This window comes from Galeopterus variegatus, unplaced genomic scaffold (genome assembly GCF_000696425.1).
Source record: "Galeopterus variegatus unplaced genomic scaffold, G_variegatus-3.0.2 Scaffold6961, whole genome shotgun sequence".
Classification (NCBI taxonomy): Eukaryota; Metazoa; Chordata; class Mammalia; order Dermoptera; family Cynocephalidae; genus Galeopterus; species Galeopterus variegatus.
This window is the reverse complement of record NW_007733072.1, coordinates 65,748-79,173: the sequence shown is the minus strand read 5'-3', so window position 1 is coordinate 79,173 and position 13,426 is coordinate 65,748. Positions and strand designations below refer to the sequence as shown.

At 43.7% G+C, this 13,426-nt stretch overlaps 1 protein-coding gene across 1 annotated transcript in view; it reads right to left on the bottom strand.

Moving 5' to 3' along the window:
* LOC103606923 (myelin transcription factor 1-like protein) overlaps positions 1-13,426 on the bottom strand; it is a gene marked incomplete at its 5' end in the record, with an annotated part of 60,052 nt that overhangs the window by 15,160 nt on the left and 31,466 nt on the right. The window contains 3 exon segments of the mRNA XM_008591483.1: positions 4,213-4,427; positions 10,630-10,737; positions 12,694-12,784. Coding sequence (XP_008589705.1) covers positions 4,213-4,427; positions 10,630-10,737; positions 12,694-12,784 — 414 coding nt within the window.

Here is a 13,426-nt window from a genome sequence, read left to right as displayed (position 1 = left end):
GTTGCTCTGGGTTACTGCACTGACACTGGGGGGTGCCACAGAGCCACAGACATCCTCCTCTTCCCCAGGACTGACCCAGCCCCCACTTCATCAGATAAGAGCCTTTTAACAGCCACAAAATCCACATTCTTTTTTCTTTTGGCCAACAAAGGTATTTTCAATCAAATTGCTTTTCAATCAACCAGCAGACAAGACTTTGTTCATGTTCTTCTAGGTGCACAGCCTGCCACTGGGTACTGGAGAACTACGATTGCTTTTACTCTGATCTCTTCATCTGCATGTGACTCATTAAACCACACTGAGAAACACCTCCTTCAGTATTCTATCTCCTCTATTGCAGGAAAAGGAAAAAGAATACAGGATTTATAGTGATTAAATATGGCTGTATACATACATTTTTTAAAAAAGCAAAAAACCTTCCAGCCAGAATCTTTTTATTTGCCTACTCTGCTTGTGGAATTCTTACTAAATGTGCATGTCTAGTTCTTGTAGGAGTGTTCATTTCCTTAATTATTAGCATTTTCCTGTAGGGAATACATAAATATGTCCTTACGATCCTGCATTTCCATGAAAACCAGACAAAAAAGAAGGCAATCAGAAGATACCCATCAGGAGGTTGTCTCCTACCAGGTGGAACCTGGTAACCTTCAGGCTTACCTCATAATTTCTAGCACCGGTTCTTATAGTCTTTACATAGTTTTACCATAAGTAAACTGAAATACAGATGTATAATCCTACATGGGAAAACAAAGGAGCTTTCTTGTAAGACTGTCCTGTTAGATTACAACTGCAATGCAAATAGTTCACTCACAAGACTTGAATTTAGGTCCGATCAGAGCAAGGATTCTTGACTTCAGTCTCCCTGGCAGTCAGCACACACCTGGCGCACAGAAGCAGACGGCTTCTGTCTGCTCAGCCTGCACTGGCATTGGGGTTTGAGCAAATTTGAAGAGGAGGCCTCTTGGCCACGGGGAGCTTAGAGTCTAGTAGCAGGACGAGACATTCAGAAGTGAAATCACCAAGGGATGAGGTGCAGAGTGTGGGCATCACGTCCCCCACCAACAGCACCCGGGAAGCAGTCAGGAGGATCTGCTGCTGGGAGTGGAGGCGGGAGAGCATGTGGCCGGGTGCAGAGTCGAGGGAAGGCCCCGGAGAGGGAGGATGGATTGTCAGGAGCAGGCGTGGAAGGGCCAGGCGATGAGGGCCAGGGAAGGCCTGGACCAGAGTAAGGGGCAGGAGGACTGGAGAGTGAGTGGCAGTTGAGCAGTGGAAAAAAGTTCAAAGATGATCAGAAGGTTTAAGCTCTTGAGACACTGTAAGTCGAGCATGATGAAAAGGGAGGCCCTGGGAGTAAGCCCACTGGGGCTGGGGACCGAATGGGTTTAAACAAACCCCAAAGACCCAGAGTGAAGTCAGGGCAGGCGACTCTTTCTGTAAAGGACAATGAATAACTTAGGCTTTGGGGACCCTGCGGTCATCATCTCCAAGACTCAGCTCTGCCAAAGACGTGGAAATGTGAGTTTTGCATCATGTTTACATCATAAAATGTTACTATCATTTTGGTTTCTTCTCCAACTATTTAAACTTGTAAAAGCCATTCTGAGTTCATTCCATGAAACAGGCGTGTTGAGATGGGGGCCTGGTGCTCACAGGAGAGGGCAGGCCCTGACTCCCACATGGGGCGCCCATCCTGTCTTGCCTCCTTTGCCCCACATCCAAATGAATTCCCATTGCCTGCAAGGAGGGCACCTCAAGCCCCTCAGCCTGGCACAGATATGAAGCCCCACAGGGGTCCTGTTGTTCCTTCTCATGAGCCTCAGTTCCAGCTCCCAGACCACTGGCCCTCCTTGCAAACCTGTGGGTTTCCCCACCTTTGTGTGATTTCTATGCAAACTTCATTATCCAGCTTAAAATTTGCCACCTTGGTAAAGCTCACACTAACTCCTGCAGGCAGAGCAGATGCTTTGCTTCACTGTGCCTTAGTATGTGTCTATCTTGTACTTATTTGTGATCTCTTCTCTGATATTCATTGTCCGGAGGGAAAGATTAGATGGATAGACAGACAGGCAGGCAGGTAGACAGACAGCAAGCACCTGGCACAGCATCTGGAAGGATGCAGGGATCTAGATAATGGTTTGCCGAGGGTATTTGATCACAGTTGTTGTGATTTAAGGGATGATATCCCATTCTGGAGAGAGGGGCCCTACTTTTCTATTCCCTTCTGCATCCCCATGACCCTGCCCTTTATTCCCTAAAAATTATACTCCTCGTCCCCCAGTCCTGCAATAGGCTCCTTCTCTGCCTTTTTTCAGAAGCCATGACTCTATTCTTTGTGCACCTGACCTGAGGCTTGGCAAAGACACGGTGGAGGTAACTGCAGATGGCAGTCCCTCTACAGTTAGTGTCTGTCACCTGGTGTCTAGCTCCAGGAATAGTCCCCTTGTATCATGTCCTATCAACAGCTCTGACCCTGCCTATCTTACGCTGCGAGAGAACTTTCCCTGATGTTTTTAAAATCTGTCAGATGAATCTAGTGGAACAGAAATAGAGTCGTCAATTTGTTTTCTCAGTAAATTGTGGTAAAAGGCTGTGTTGCCTTTTTTCTTGGTTTCCTGAAGACCTAATATGGGGGTTTCATCATGTAGGCACAGTGGACTGTTGCTTTCTAGTGTGTCAGCTGAGAAGCTTGGCTCAGCCCAAGTTTCTGACAATAGGCATTTTGCTAGGCACATGAGAATTAACAATAATTAACATATATTTGTTCATTTCTTTGCAGTTGGCCAAGTGCATCCATGCATACTGTCTCGTCTCAACTGATTTTCGTGACAGCCCTGTGACGTCTGCAGGACAGGAACTCTTAGGCCTGCTCTACCCGTGAGGAAACTAATGCACAGAAAAGTTAACCTACCCAACCGTGCAGTTCATAGCAGGAGAGCTGAGAACAGACTCAGGCAGATTTGGCTTCTAGTTCACTAAAGGGCATTGTAACTGTGAAGATATGCTCTGAGGTCACCACACTGCCCAGAAGTTCCCTTCCAATCTAAGGCTAGAGTCAAACCACAGCAATAAAGTTTAAAAAATCAGGACACACAGAAAAGCAACAAAAAATAGGTGTATAAAAATGAACATCTAGGCCGGCCCGGTGGCACACTGCTACAGTGCACTGCTTGGGAGCGCGGAGGCGCTCCCGCGGAGGGTTCGGATCCCACATACAGACTGGTTCCCGCTCACTGGCTGAGCGTCACACCCCAAACCCCAAATGGTAAAATTTGCCATTTCTAAAATTCTGGGTATATATCCTGGAATTGAAAGCAGACACATAGATGAATAAATAAAATCAAAGAAATACAGTCTCCCCTTCTAGTGATAAACTACTTACCAAATTAGCTCTGTAATGAAATGGTAACTGGTTCATGCCATTGGCAGTGGATCAAATAAGCACGAATGGACAATAAACCATGCTCTTCCTGTGAAGCACATGGCATTTCATTTGTCCCATCAGTTCTGTTGCACAGTGGACACCACGGTAGCCCAGAAACCAAGCCGCCCAGGTAGCGAAACATATAGCTGTCCCTTCCTTTCCACTGTTTCCCTTGCTACCTCAGAACACAAGGTCCTCGGCCACTGTGCAGAGTCTGGGCAAAGTTGCCAGCCCTTGGCTGCACTTAGGACCTCTGGTAAGCTTTTAAAAAATGCCATTGCACAGAGAATGCCCCCGGAGATTCTGATTTAATTGGTCTGAGGTGCAGCTTGGGTATAGGAATTAAAAAAAAAAAATCTCCCCAGATGATTCTAATGTGCATCCAAGTCTGAGAGCACATAGGAAATACAGAGCTTCTCCAAACAGCCCGGCATGCAGGCCTGGACCACTGGCTATCCCTGCCATGCCTGTTGAAGGGCTGTCTGTCTAAAAGCAGCTTGTTATGATAAGGACTCTGTCTTACCAATACAGAAAAGCATCCCCTCTCTCCACAATGTTCAAGCAGCCAAAATGTACTGCTTTTGAATTAATTGAGGGAAAACCACCCTCTCCCCACCCAGGTTCACCTGCACCTGTATGGACCTGGGGGCTTTCTGCACGTGGCCACACCCTGTTCTGTGGGCACCATTGTGCAGTCACAGGGCTTGGCTGGTCTGTAGGACATGATACACACAACAACAACATCATCAATGGCGACGCGTCTCTCGTGTATAAGAGTGTGCACCTCCTACCATCGTCATATCCTTTGGGGGACATATCCCTGGTTTGCACCTTGGGAGCTATGGCTCGCTTGCCATAAGTATGGTTGTCGTAACTGTTGTACTCAAACGAGGTCTTGGAATACTTCTCGAGCTCCTTGGCCAGGTTGGAACGTGGCGTGGTGGTGGGCACGTTGTTTCTGTAGCCATACTGAGGAATCTCGAGCTGCTTTACGAAGCACATTGGCCTGGAAGGAGACAAGACAACAGGAAACGGCTTGCTTTTCATGATGGTGCAAACACGATTCACAATTAAACCAGAACAGCTTATTTCTTAAATATGTTAAGGAATCTGAAGCTTACACTAAAATTACAATTTTATTTTCCTCAGAAAAGACAAAGTGTGTTTTAATGATATAGCACCAAATAAACTATATGCCTAGAAGTCAACGTTGGCAATAAAAATAATAAGAAATAAAATATTTTTCTTTCTCTTTTTTTCTCTCTCTCTTTTAAGAGGTCTGGTAGGTACGATAAAGATAGGAGGGTGGGCAAGAATCTTACATCCATGTGTTTTCTTTGCAGTGGTTAGAAAGAGTAGTAGAATCACACAGAAATGACGTGAGTTAATAAGAAATTTCCCCTAAAAAATAANAAGCACATTGGCCTGGAAGGAGACAAGACAACAGGAAACGGCTTGCTTTCCATGATGGTGCAAACACGATTCACAATTAAACCAGAACAGCTTATTTCTTAAATATGTTAAGGAATCTGAAGCTTACACTAAAATTACAATTTTATTTTCCTCAGAAAAGACAAAGTGTGTTTTAATGATATAGCACCAAATAAACTATATGCCTAGAAGTCAACGTTGGCAATAAAAATAATAAGAAATAAAATATTTTTCTTTCTCTTTTTTTCTCTCTCTCTTTTAAGAGGTCTGGTAGGTACGATAAAGATAGGAGGTATGAGGGTGGGGAAGAATCTTACATCCATGTGATTTCTTTGCAGTGGTTATCAAGAGTAGTAGAATCACACAGAAATGACGTGAGTTAATAAGAAATTTCCCCTAAAAAATAAGAGGAAGTAAAGAAATACTCTTAAGGACATAGACTGAGACAAAACTAGATCACTATTTGTCTAGCTGGACAATAAAATGGAACAGGTAGTAATACTCACATATTTTGCCAAATATTAGTATATACTTTTGATATTTTTACCTAGTAGTCATTTTCTTTTAAACTTTGGAATAAAATATTTAAATGGGGGAGCACTCGAGTATTACTCATTCGTTGACAGTCTATCTTGTTTTGTGCAGGTGTCTGTCCATCTATTTATGCATCCATCTATCTCATAAGCAGGACCTAGACTTTTTAATTGAAATAACTTTAGACTTACAGAAAAGTCGTGCAGAGGGTGCGCTTATTCCCTTTAACTAACGTCTGCTCATGCCAGCATCTTCATAGCCATAGCGCAAAGATCAAAACCAGGAAATTAACATTAGAGTAATGTTATTTAGTAAGAGGCGGACTGTATTCAGATCTGGCTAGTTTTCCACTAATGTCCTTTTTCTGTTACAGCCATACCAGGATCTCACATTCGCTTAACTGTTCCTCTTCCTGCCTCCTCCAACCCGCGACAGCTCCTCTGTCTCACCTGTCCTTACGACCCAGAAACTTCTGAGGAGCACTGGTCAGGCGTTTTGTAGAATAGATGGAGACATGTGTTTAAACATGGAATTCTGTAGTCTAATCAGTCATTTCTTTGTACTTTTCTCAAGGTAAAATATTTTTTTAAATACTTAGACATTTTCACATAAGCATCATTTTTGTACACTATAAAAAATACTGAATTTTAAGGACAGAGAATCCTGATGATTTTGTACTTTTCTAAATTATGTAAAATGTATAATAAATACAAAAATATTATAAACGTATAATACATGTAAAAAAAAAAAAACCCAGCAAAGTCTGAAGTTTTAGTAGGAACAGGCAAAATGTTGCAAATTCGTGCATCAGTGTTAGGTTCACAGTCCATTTGGGAAGGACACTCACTTCTGAGTAAGACCCCATTGCTTTTTGCCTGAACCTCAAGCACCAGTGTGAAATCTTAGCAGACGTATGAAATTATAATACTGGCAGGTACAAATGTGCACTGTGAGTTAGAAAACCCTTTATGACAATGGACGTGCAAAAGATATCCTGATGGGCCGGCCCCTTGGCGCACTCGGGAGAGTGTGGCGCTGGAAGAGCAGCGACGCTCCTGTCGCGGGTTCGGATCCTATGTAGGAATGGCTGGTGCGCTCACTGGCTGAGCGCGGTGCTGGCGACACCGCACCAAGGATTGTGATCCCCTTACCGGTCACGAAAAAGATAAAAAAAAAAAAAAAAAAGATATCCTGATGGGCTCTCCCTGTGGACAGTAATCTGAGAGGTTTTGGTCTTTTTCTTTCCTAACTTATTTTTCACAAGTATTGTTTGTGTGTCTGAATAAATATATTTTCCCTTGGGACTTTTCTCTTTCTAAAGGTTGTACATATATGTCCACACAGATCATCTATAATTGCCATAGGGCTAAAAATTTTAAAACTATTATTTTGCTTTTCATGATTATGAAAGTACTAGTGATTTACTGAAAAAAAATATTTAGAAGATACAAAAACTATTTTAAAATTCACCTATAGATTTTTTAGAGATACAAACCATTAAGATTTTGGTGTATTTTTTTTTCTGGCTAATTTAATGCATTTTATAATTATTTAAATAGAATCTTGCACTTTTACATACTTTACCCTTTATAAATTTTAAAACTATTATTTTGCTTTTCATGATTATGAAAGTACTAGTGATTTACTGAAAAAAATATTTAGAAGATACAAAAACTATTTTAAAATTCACCTATAGATTTTTTAGAGATACAAACCATTAAGATTTTGGTGTATTTCTTTTTTCTGGCTAATTTAATGCATTTTATAATTATTTAAATAGAATCTTGCACTTTTACATACTTTACCCTTTATAATATATGGCATTAATTTTCCTTTTTGTTGTTTAGTATTTAAAAACAGTTCTTAATAGCTGCATGTTATTAAAATCAATGAATATTGTAATATTTACTATTTAACTATTTCTCAACTTTTAGATTTTCTTTTTGTTTTGCTATAACAAATTGTGACTAAATATGCATCCATGTCAGTAATCTTTTTCTTCTCTAGTTATTTCATAAATTGATGTTGGGTTGGGGCAGTTACAAGTTTTGATAACTTGATTTTTAAAAAGAAAAGCAAGTCAGCTTTTATATGTCACTTTTATAATAGCATATCTCTACCACCTTTATAACGTAACAATGGTTAAATATTCAATTTATATATCAAGTCACCAACACATTTCTTTTTCCTTTTTTTCCTTTTAACTTCTCAATATACATTGTAGTTGATTTTCGTGTCCCTTTTCCCGTTCCTTTTTCCCCCTCCCTCACTAACACATTTATTTTGAATTAATTAGTTTAGCCTAGTACTTATAAAACCAACAAAATAATGTTACAGTTGATTTAGTATCTATTATTTTTAAGTCATTTTACCAGTCAGCATGGGGCACATAAATGAATAAACTCTACGTCTTGCCTTGAAACATCACGTGGGATGGGATAATGTTTTGAGAGTTCAGCTGCTATGAGAATTCTGGACAGGACAGGTCACTTCAGGCTATGGGACGCAGTTGTTTCAATGGAGAAGCCAACATTTGAAGTAGGTTTTGCAGAACAGGTGAATTTTTTAAGGTGAAGACCCAGGGTGGGGCGAGAAAGTATTCCAGAAAAGGAATGACCAAGTGGGCAGGTGCAGAGGCGGGAGAGCCGAGAGCTCCCTTCAGGGAGAGCAGGGCCCTGGGAGCTTGGATCAGATCAGTAGGTTGCCAATCTGTTCAGTTACCCAGCAGGCAAGGCCAAAAGACTTGGGCCTGGGAAAAGCATAATTCCCAAGCCTTGAAAAGATTAGGACTGGATCAGAGGAAGGAAGGAGCAGTGGGTAGAGGCCTCAGGTAGAAGGTGGTTACTCCAACGACAAAGTGAAGGCCACGGTGGCGGCCTCAAACCAGGGTTTTAGATCAGATTTGGATGAGATTGGAAGCACTTCCTTAAGGTTCAGGGGCCAGTTGGACAATTTATATTTATTTAAGTATTTTTTTTAACCTTAGCTTACTGAATGATTGTACACCTAATTCTTTTTCTCTGTCCTTCCTTCCTGTCTGTTTCTTTCCCTCACTGAATGAACACCCCTACATGGAGACACTGTGGCACATCAGGTTAGCCCTTTGGTGCTAGGGAGCCTGCAGCAGCCCTGGAGGCAGGGCCAACGTGCTGGCCCAGAAGTTAAGCTCCACCGTAGAGAGCAGGAAGCTGCTGCGGCCAGCTGTTTAGTCGCAGCTGCCTGGGCTGGCTCCTGGGCGCCTCCCTAAATAGTTGGAATGGGCTCTTTCTGTTTTTTCGCTAAGGTCCCTGTCCCACCCTAGCTCCCCACACCTAGCCAGATGCACATAAAGAAAACTGTTAGTACATGCACAGTTGTTGGCCCACAGTCTTCTGTTCAGTTGGTGTTGGATGCAGCTTTTCACTGCATCAATGCAAAGAAAGGGATCCTAAGTTATAAAGCCACAGAAACAACATAAACGGCAGTTGCTTTAGGTCTGGACATCAGAAAGGAGACTTGTGCTGGAGCAAGGTGGTATTTGCAATTACATTCACGTCTCTTCGGTCTCAAGCTGCCAATGAGCTTCTCATTGAAATCCACGTTCGATGCAAACACTGGAAACAGAACTACACTTTCTTGGACAGCACGGCCACTGGTGTCTTCAAGACAAGGCCAAGCACAGGATTCTTTCAAATTTTCTGGGGGTCTGGCCAAAGTAGGCAGAGGAAAATCAATAAAAGACCTCAGCAAGTAATATCTCCCTACCATTTTTCTAAGTTTCCTTCAACTAAAAACCATCCGTTCGTGAATTATGCATCCCTGTATTTTCTTTTTCTTTTTCTTTTTTGGTGGAGGAAAGGGGATTTTCATGCTGCCAACAACTAACAGTGGGTTAGGGGAGGGGTGGGGCAGTCCTGTCATGGGTTTAGTCTTCAGTCTTATTATCTGTAAGATGGGTGAGTTACAGTAAAGGGGAAACTATGTGAGACATAGAAAAATCCAGAAGCACATACACCAACACTTATTGAGGAATTATCACTGAATGGTAGGATCATAGAGGGTTTTCATTTTCTTACGTTTGCTTAATTAAATATTCCTAATTTCTTATATATATTTTAACTTTTCTATTGAGGGAGAAAGGGACTTAATTATTGCAGTAAAATCCTTTATAGAAGCTGCGAAATAACACACAAGATCCAAAAATTCATACTACTTGCCTAGTGATTTTCTCCAAGTGACTTATCACAAAGAAATAATTAAACAGAGGCAAAAAACGTTTATTATTGCTCTCCCTTTAATACTAAAAGTTGGAAACAACCTAAATGCCTAAGAGTGAGAGCCTAGTTTTGGCCCTGGTGGTACATCTGCACCGTAGAATAAACATAGCTGTTAATACAACAGTCATGGTTATTACGTGGAGACAAGGGAGCTTGCTCTGGCCTGATATTGAGTGAACGGGCAGGACATGTGATGATTGTCACAGTATTCAGGAGGACGAGGATTTGAAGAGACATGCAACCCTTACAGATATGTATAAGGGTTATGGGAACATGATATTCCTCCTCTATCTCATACCCCATCACTGGCCTTTCCTAAATTTGAAAGATGGTGGATTCAACCACCCAACCCTCAAGATCTTTCCTGTTTTAACATTCAGTGCTTAAGTGATGTCAGGTGAGTCATCTAACCTCTATGCTGGGTTTTCCTGCCTGTCAAGTGGTAGAAATCACATCTAATCCCACCTACGTCTCAGGGTGTTTGAGGAAAAAATAGATGGCTGCTTTGATGGCTTTTCCTAGATGAAGCTTCCATGTCTGCACACCGTGCTGCACACCGCTCTTCCATTTTCAGAAACATTAGCACTATCCTGTAGGTTGGTGTCATGTCCTCTCTCCCAAATTAGGATAAAATTACTCAGAGCATCTCGTTAATTATCAAAGCTCCCCTTACAGGTAGCATTCTTAGAATTATGAAATATCAGGGCCAGGAGAAAAAAATAGAAATAATTTTTTCAGTTCTCTTTTTTGAAAAGTCTCTGTGGGTCAGTGGAGACCGGGCAGGTCAAACGACCCCCTCGCCAGCCCTCATGTGGCCTCACCAGGGCTGAGGGGTGGGAGCAGGTCTTGGCTCCCACCCTGGCTTCCTCCCCTGGTCCCTGTTGCTAAGTCGGAACAGCCACCTCATCTAGTGTCCTGAGCGCTCTGCAGTGCATCTGGATGGACTGTAGATGAACGGTGTGAGGTGACACACTTCTGTGTGGGTACCTTAGGACTCGGTCCGAGGCCTGGCTGGACTTGGACACATCACAGCTCTGGTGTTTTTCTTGGGCTTTCGCCAGTTTCTCTGCTGCAGCAATAGGGCATCCGGAAAGGCTGCAATTACAGAAAGGGGATTTAATTGCCTCGTTTACAACACGCTGATACTCCCTTAGCAAAGATGACACTGAAGCGGATGGGGCTGGGAGGTAGTTTCCCAAACCTGTCATGGGGAATCCTGAGAGGTTGACGTGGGAAAGGGATAAGTAATCATGTTTCTGGTTTGCATGTTTTTCCCCCTGGTTTTCCACATATGATGCTGATGGTAACACTGTGTGTAAAGTGTTCTCAGTCCTCTCCAACGCGAGCGAGCCACATTTCCTTTATTCGAGAGAACATGAGCTAGTTAAAATGCTAGACACAGATTCCATTTTCTGATGCTCACCATTTTGGGAGATGAGGAATTAGTGGCTTGTGTAGGGTGAGTCTTTAGGAGGCCCAGGAATGGCCACCGACTGACTGGTCCCAGCAGATGGGGTGCTGAGCTGGTCCTGTAAGTGTCATTGGCTCGTGAGGCTTTGACTAGTCTGTCTGACCTTAGACCTTTTGTGTTCACCACAAGCAGTGAAATAAAAGTGGGGAAGATCGCAGAATAACATCTAGGACTGCAGTAAAGGGTTTTTTGGAACGAATTCGTTTGGACTTGGCCTGTGTGGAAGAGGCGACAGCTGGGCCATCTGTGTTTGAGCTCATGCCTCATGGAATCCTGAGGTCTGCTGTGTGTGTCTATGTGCACGTCTGCACACATGTACAGATGACCACTGCATGTGTATGTTGTGTCTCAAAAATACGTGATTGTGGCGAGGTTTGGTGGAGGAGCCGTCCTCCTAAACACTGCATGGTTCAGCACGCAGGGCGCTCTGTGCCGTGGGTGTATCCTTCCTCTGTCTGCGAAGTACCGGGCAATCTCTGAAGGACACAGAGTTGTGATTTGCCTCGTTATGAATTTAATACTGGTAACCAAGTTTACCAGCCAGGTAAGAAAATTTAAGGTAAAATTTATCCCCATTTCCTCCATTTTGATAAAATTTTACATTAGCTTCTACAGCTGAAACCATAGACTAAAACAAATTTTAACAGAATCACTTTTCTACTTCTGAAAATAAAAAAATAGGTATCTCATAGAAACTGACTATTATGAGTGACTAAGTATCTCTTATATAGTCTGAATAGAGAAGATAACTGAAATTTGTCACAATCAAAAGTGTGATTCTGGGCCGGCCTGGTGGCGCACTGGATAGTGCGCTGCTTGGGAAGTGCGCACTGGATAGTGCGCTGCTTGGGCGGCGCTCCCGTCCGAGGGTTCGGATCCCACAGCAGACCAGTTCCCGCTCACTGGCTGAGCGAGGCGCGGGAGCAACACCGAGGGTTGCGATCCCGTTGCCAGTCCCCGGTCCGGTACGGGGGCAACACTGAGGGTTGCGATCCGTTGCCGGACACGGAAAAAAAAAGACAAAAAGACAAAAAAAAAAAAAAGTGTGATTCTGAGCATGTTTAGTTCCAGCAACAGTGCAGAGAAAGTCCCTTTCCCCAGCTCACTGTCATCCCAAGTGCTCCCTCACCAGCACTTCAGGACACGCGCTCGTGTTTTGATGATGTCCAAGCTGAGGAACTAGGGTTTGAGCAGAATTTCAAGGGCAGCCAATTTGAAGCCCATACTGCAAGGTCCTACTGCATCTGGTGATCGTCCTGTGTGACACATTAGCAGGACAGCCCCTTCTGCACACCAGAGTACAAGGGGGCCTGTGCCTCATTGCTTCCAGTCATTGCAAATGGTCATGGTTCCCACCTTTGAAATGTACCAAGGATGGTGCCCGCTATGACAGGGTGGGTGAGTCCACTGAAAATATCCACTCTGCAAAAGAAGGCACTTGAGCTTCTGGCATTTCCATGCCCCATGCGGCGGCCCTCCGTGCCCTCTAGGACTATGTGCTGAGGGCCCTCTGTCCCTTGGTCAGGAGGAGGGTGCGAGGGAGAACAGGCTGCAGCGTGGAGCCCGCAGCACCGGCTTACCTTCGGTGAGAGTTCCTGTTGCTGTTCACGTGCCCGCGCCCCGTGCAGCCTGGTGTGGGGCACTTGAGCACATTCTCGTGCATGGCGAGAACTTGACGGGAAGCAAAGAGAAGAGCCGGGCGTTAGAACAGAGAACGCGGTCAGGACCGAGAGCAGACAAGGGCTGTGCTAGCCTATGACCGAGGGCCCTGCAAACCTTGGGATGGGCATGGTTGGGAAGACACGATGGGAGTGTGAGAAGGCTGTCTGGACCCTCCACTAGTGCCTGCAGAGCCCGGTGCACAGGGCAGGGGCAGTGTGGAGGCTAGAGGACGCGGTAACTGAATTGTTCCAGATGGGACAGGAAGCAAGGGCCTCCCAAGACAGCACCTGTACATATGCACTGGATATGGATTAGCCACATAACGCAGCAATGTTAAAAACATGCCTGTGCTTTGCAAACACACAGTATTATGAAAATGTAGGGGGCATGAGTAATACGAAAACCCCAAAACTTACTTTTAAATAAAATACATTAAATAATGACTTTGTTTATAGGATTTAAGTACTTTATTATTGTTTCGATAGAATGAGCTAGAATAGTAAGTGCTATGTACTTTTACCCTGTGAAACATACAAGTGGAGAGACAGCATGGATACTGTCTGTGGTGCAAGGATACTGCCTGCCTGCTGTTAGGGGACAGATGTTTCCATTTACCCAGCAATGATGATGGACCTGACTTACCTGCACTCT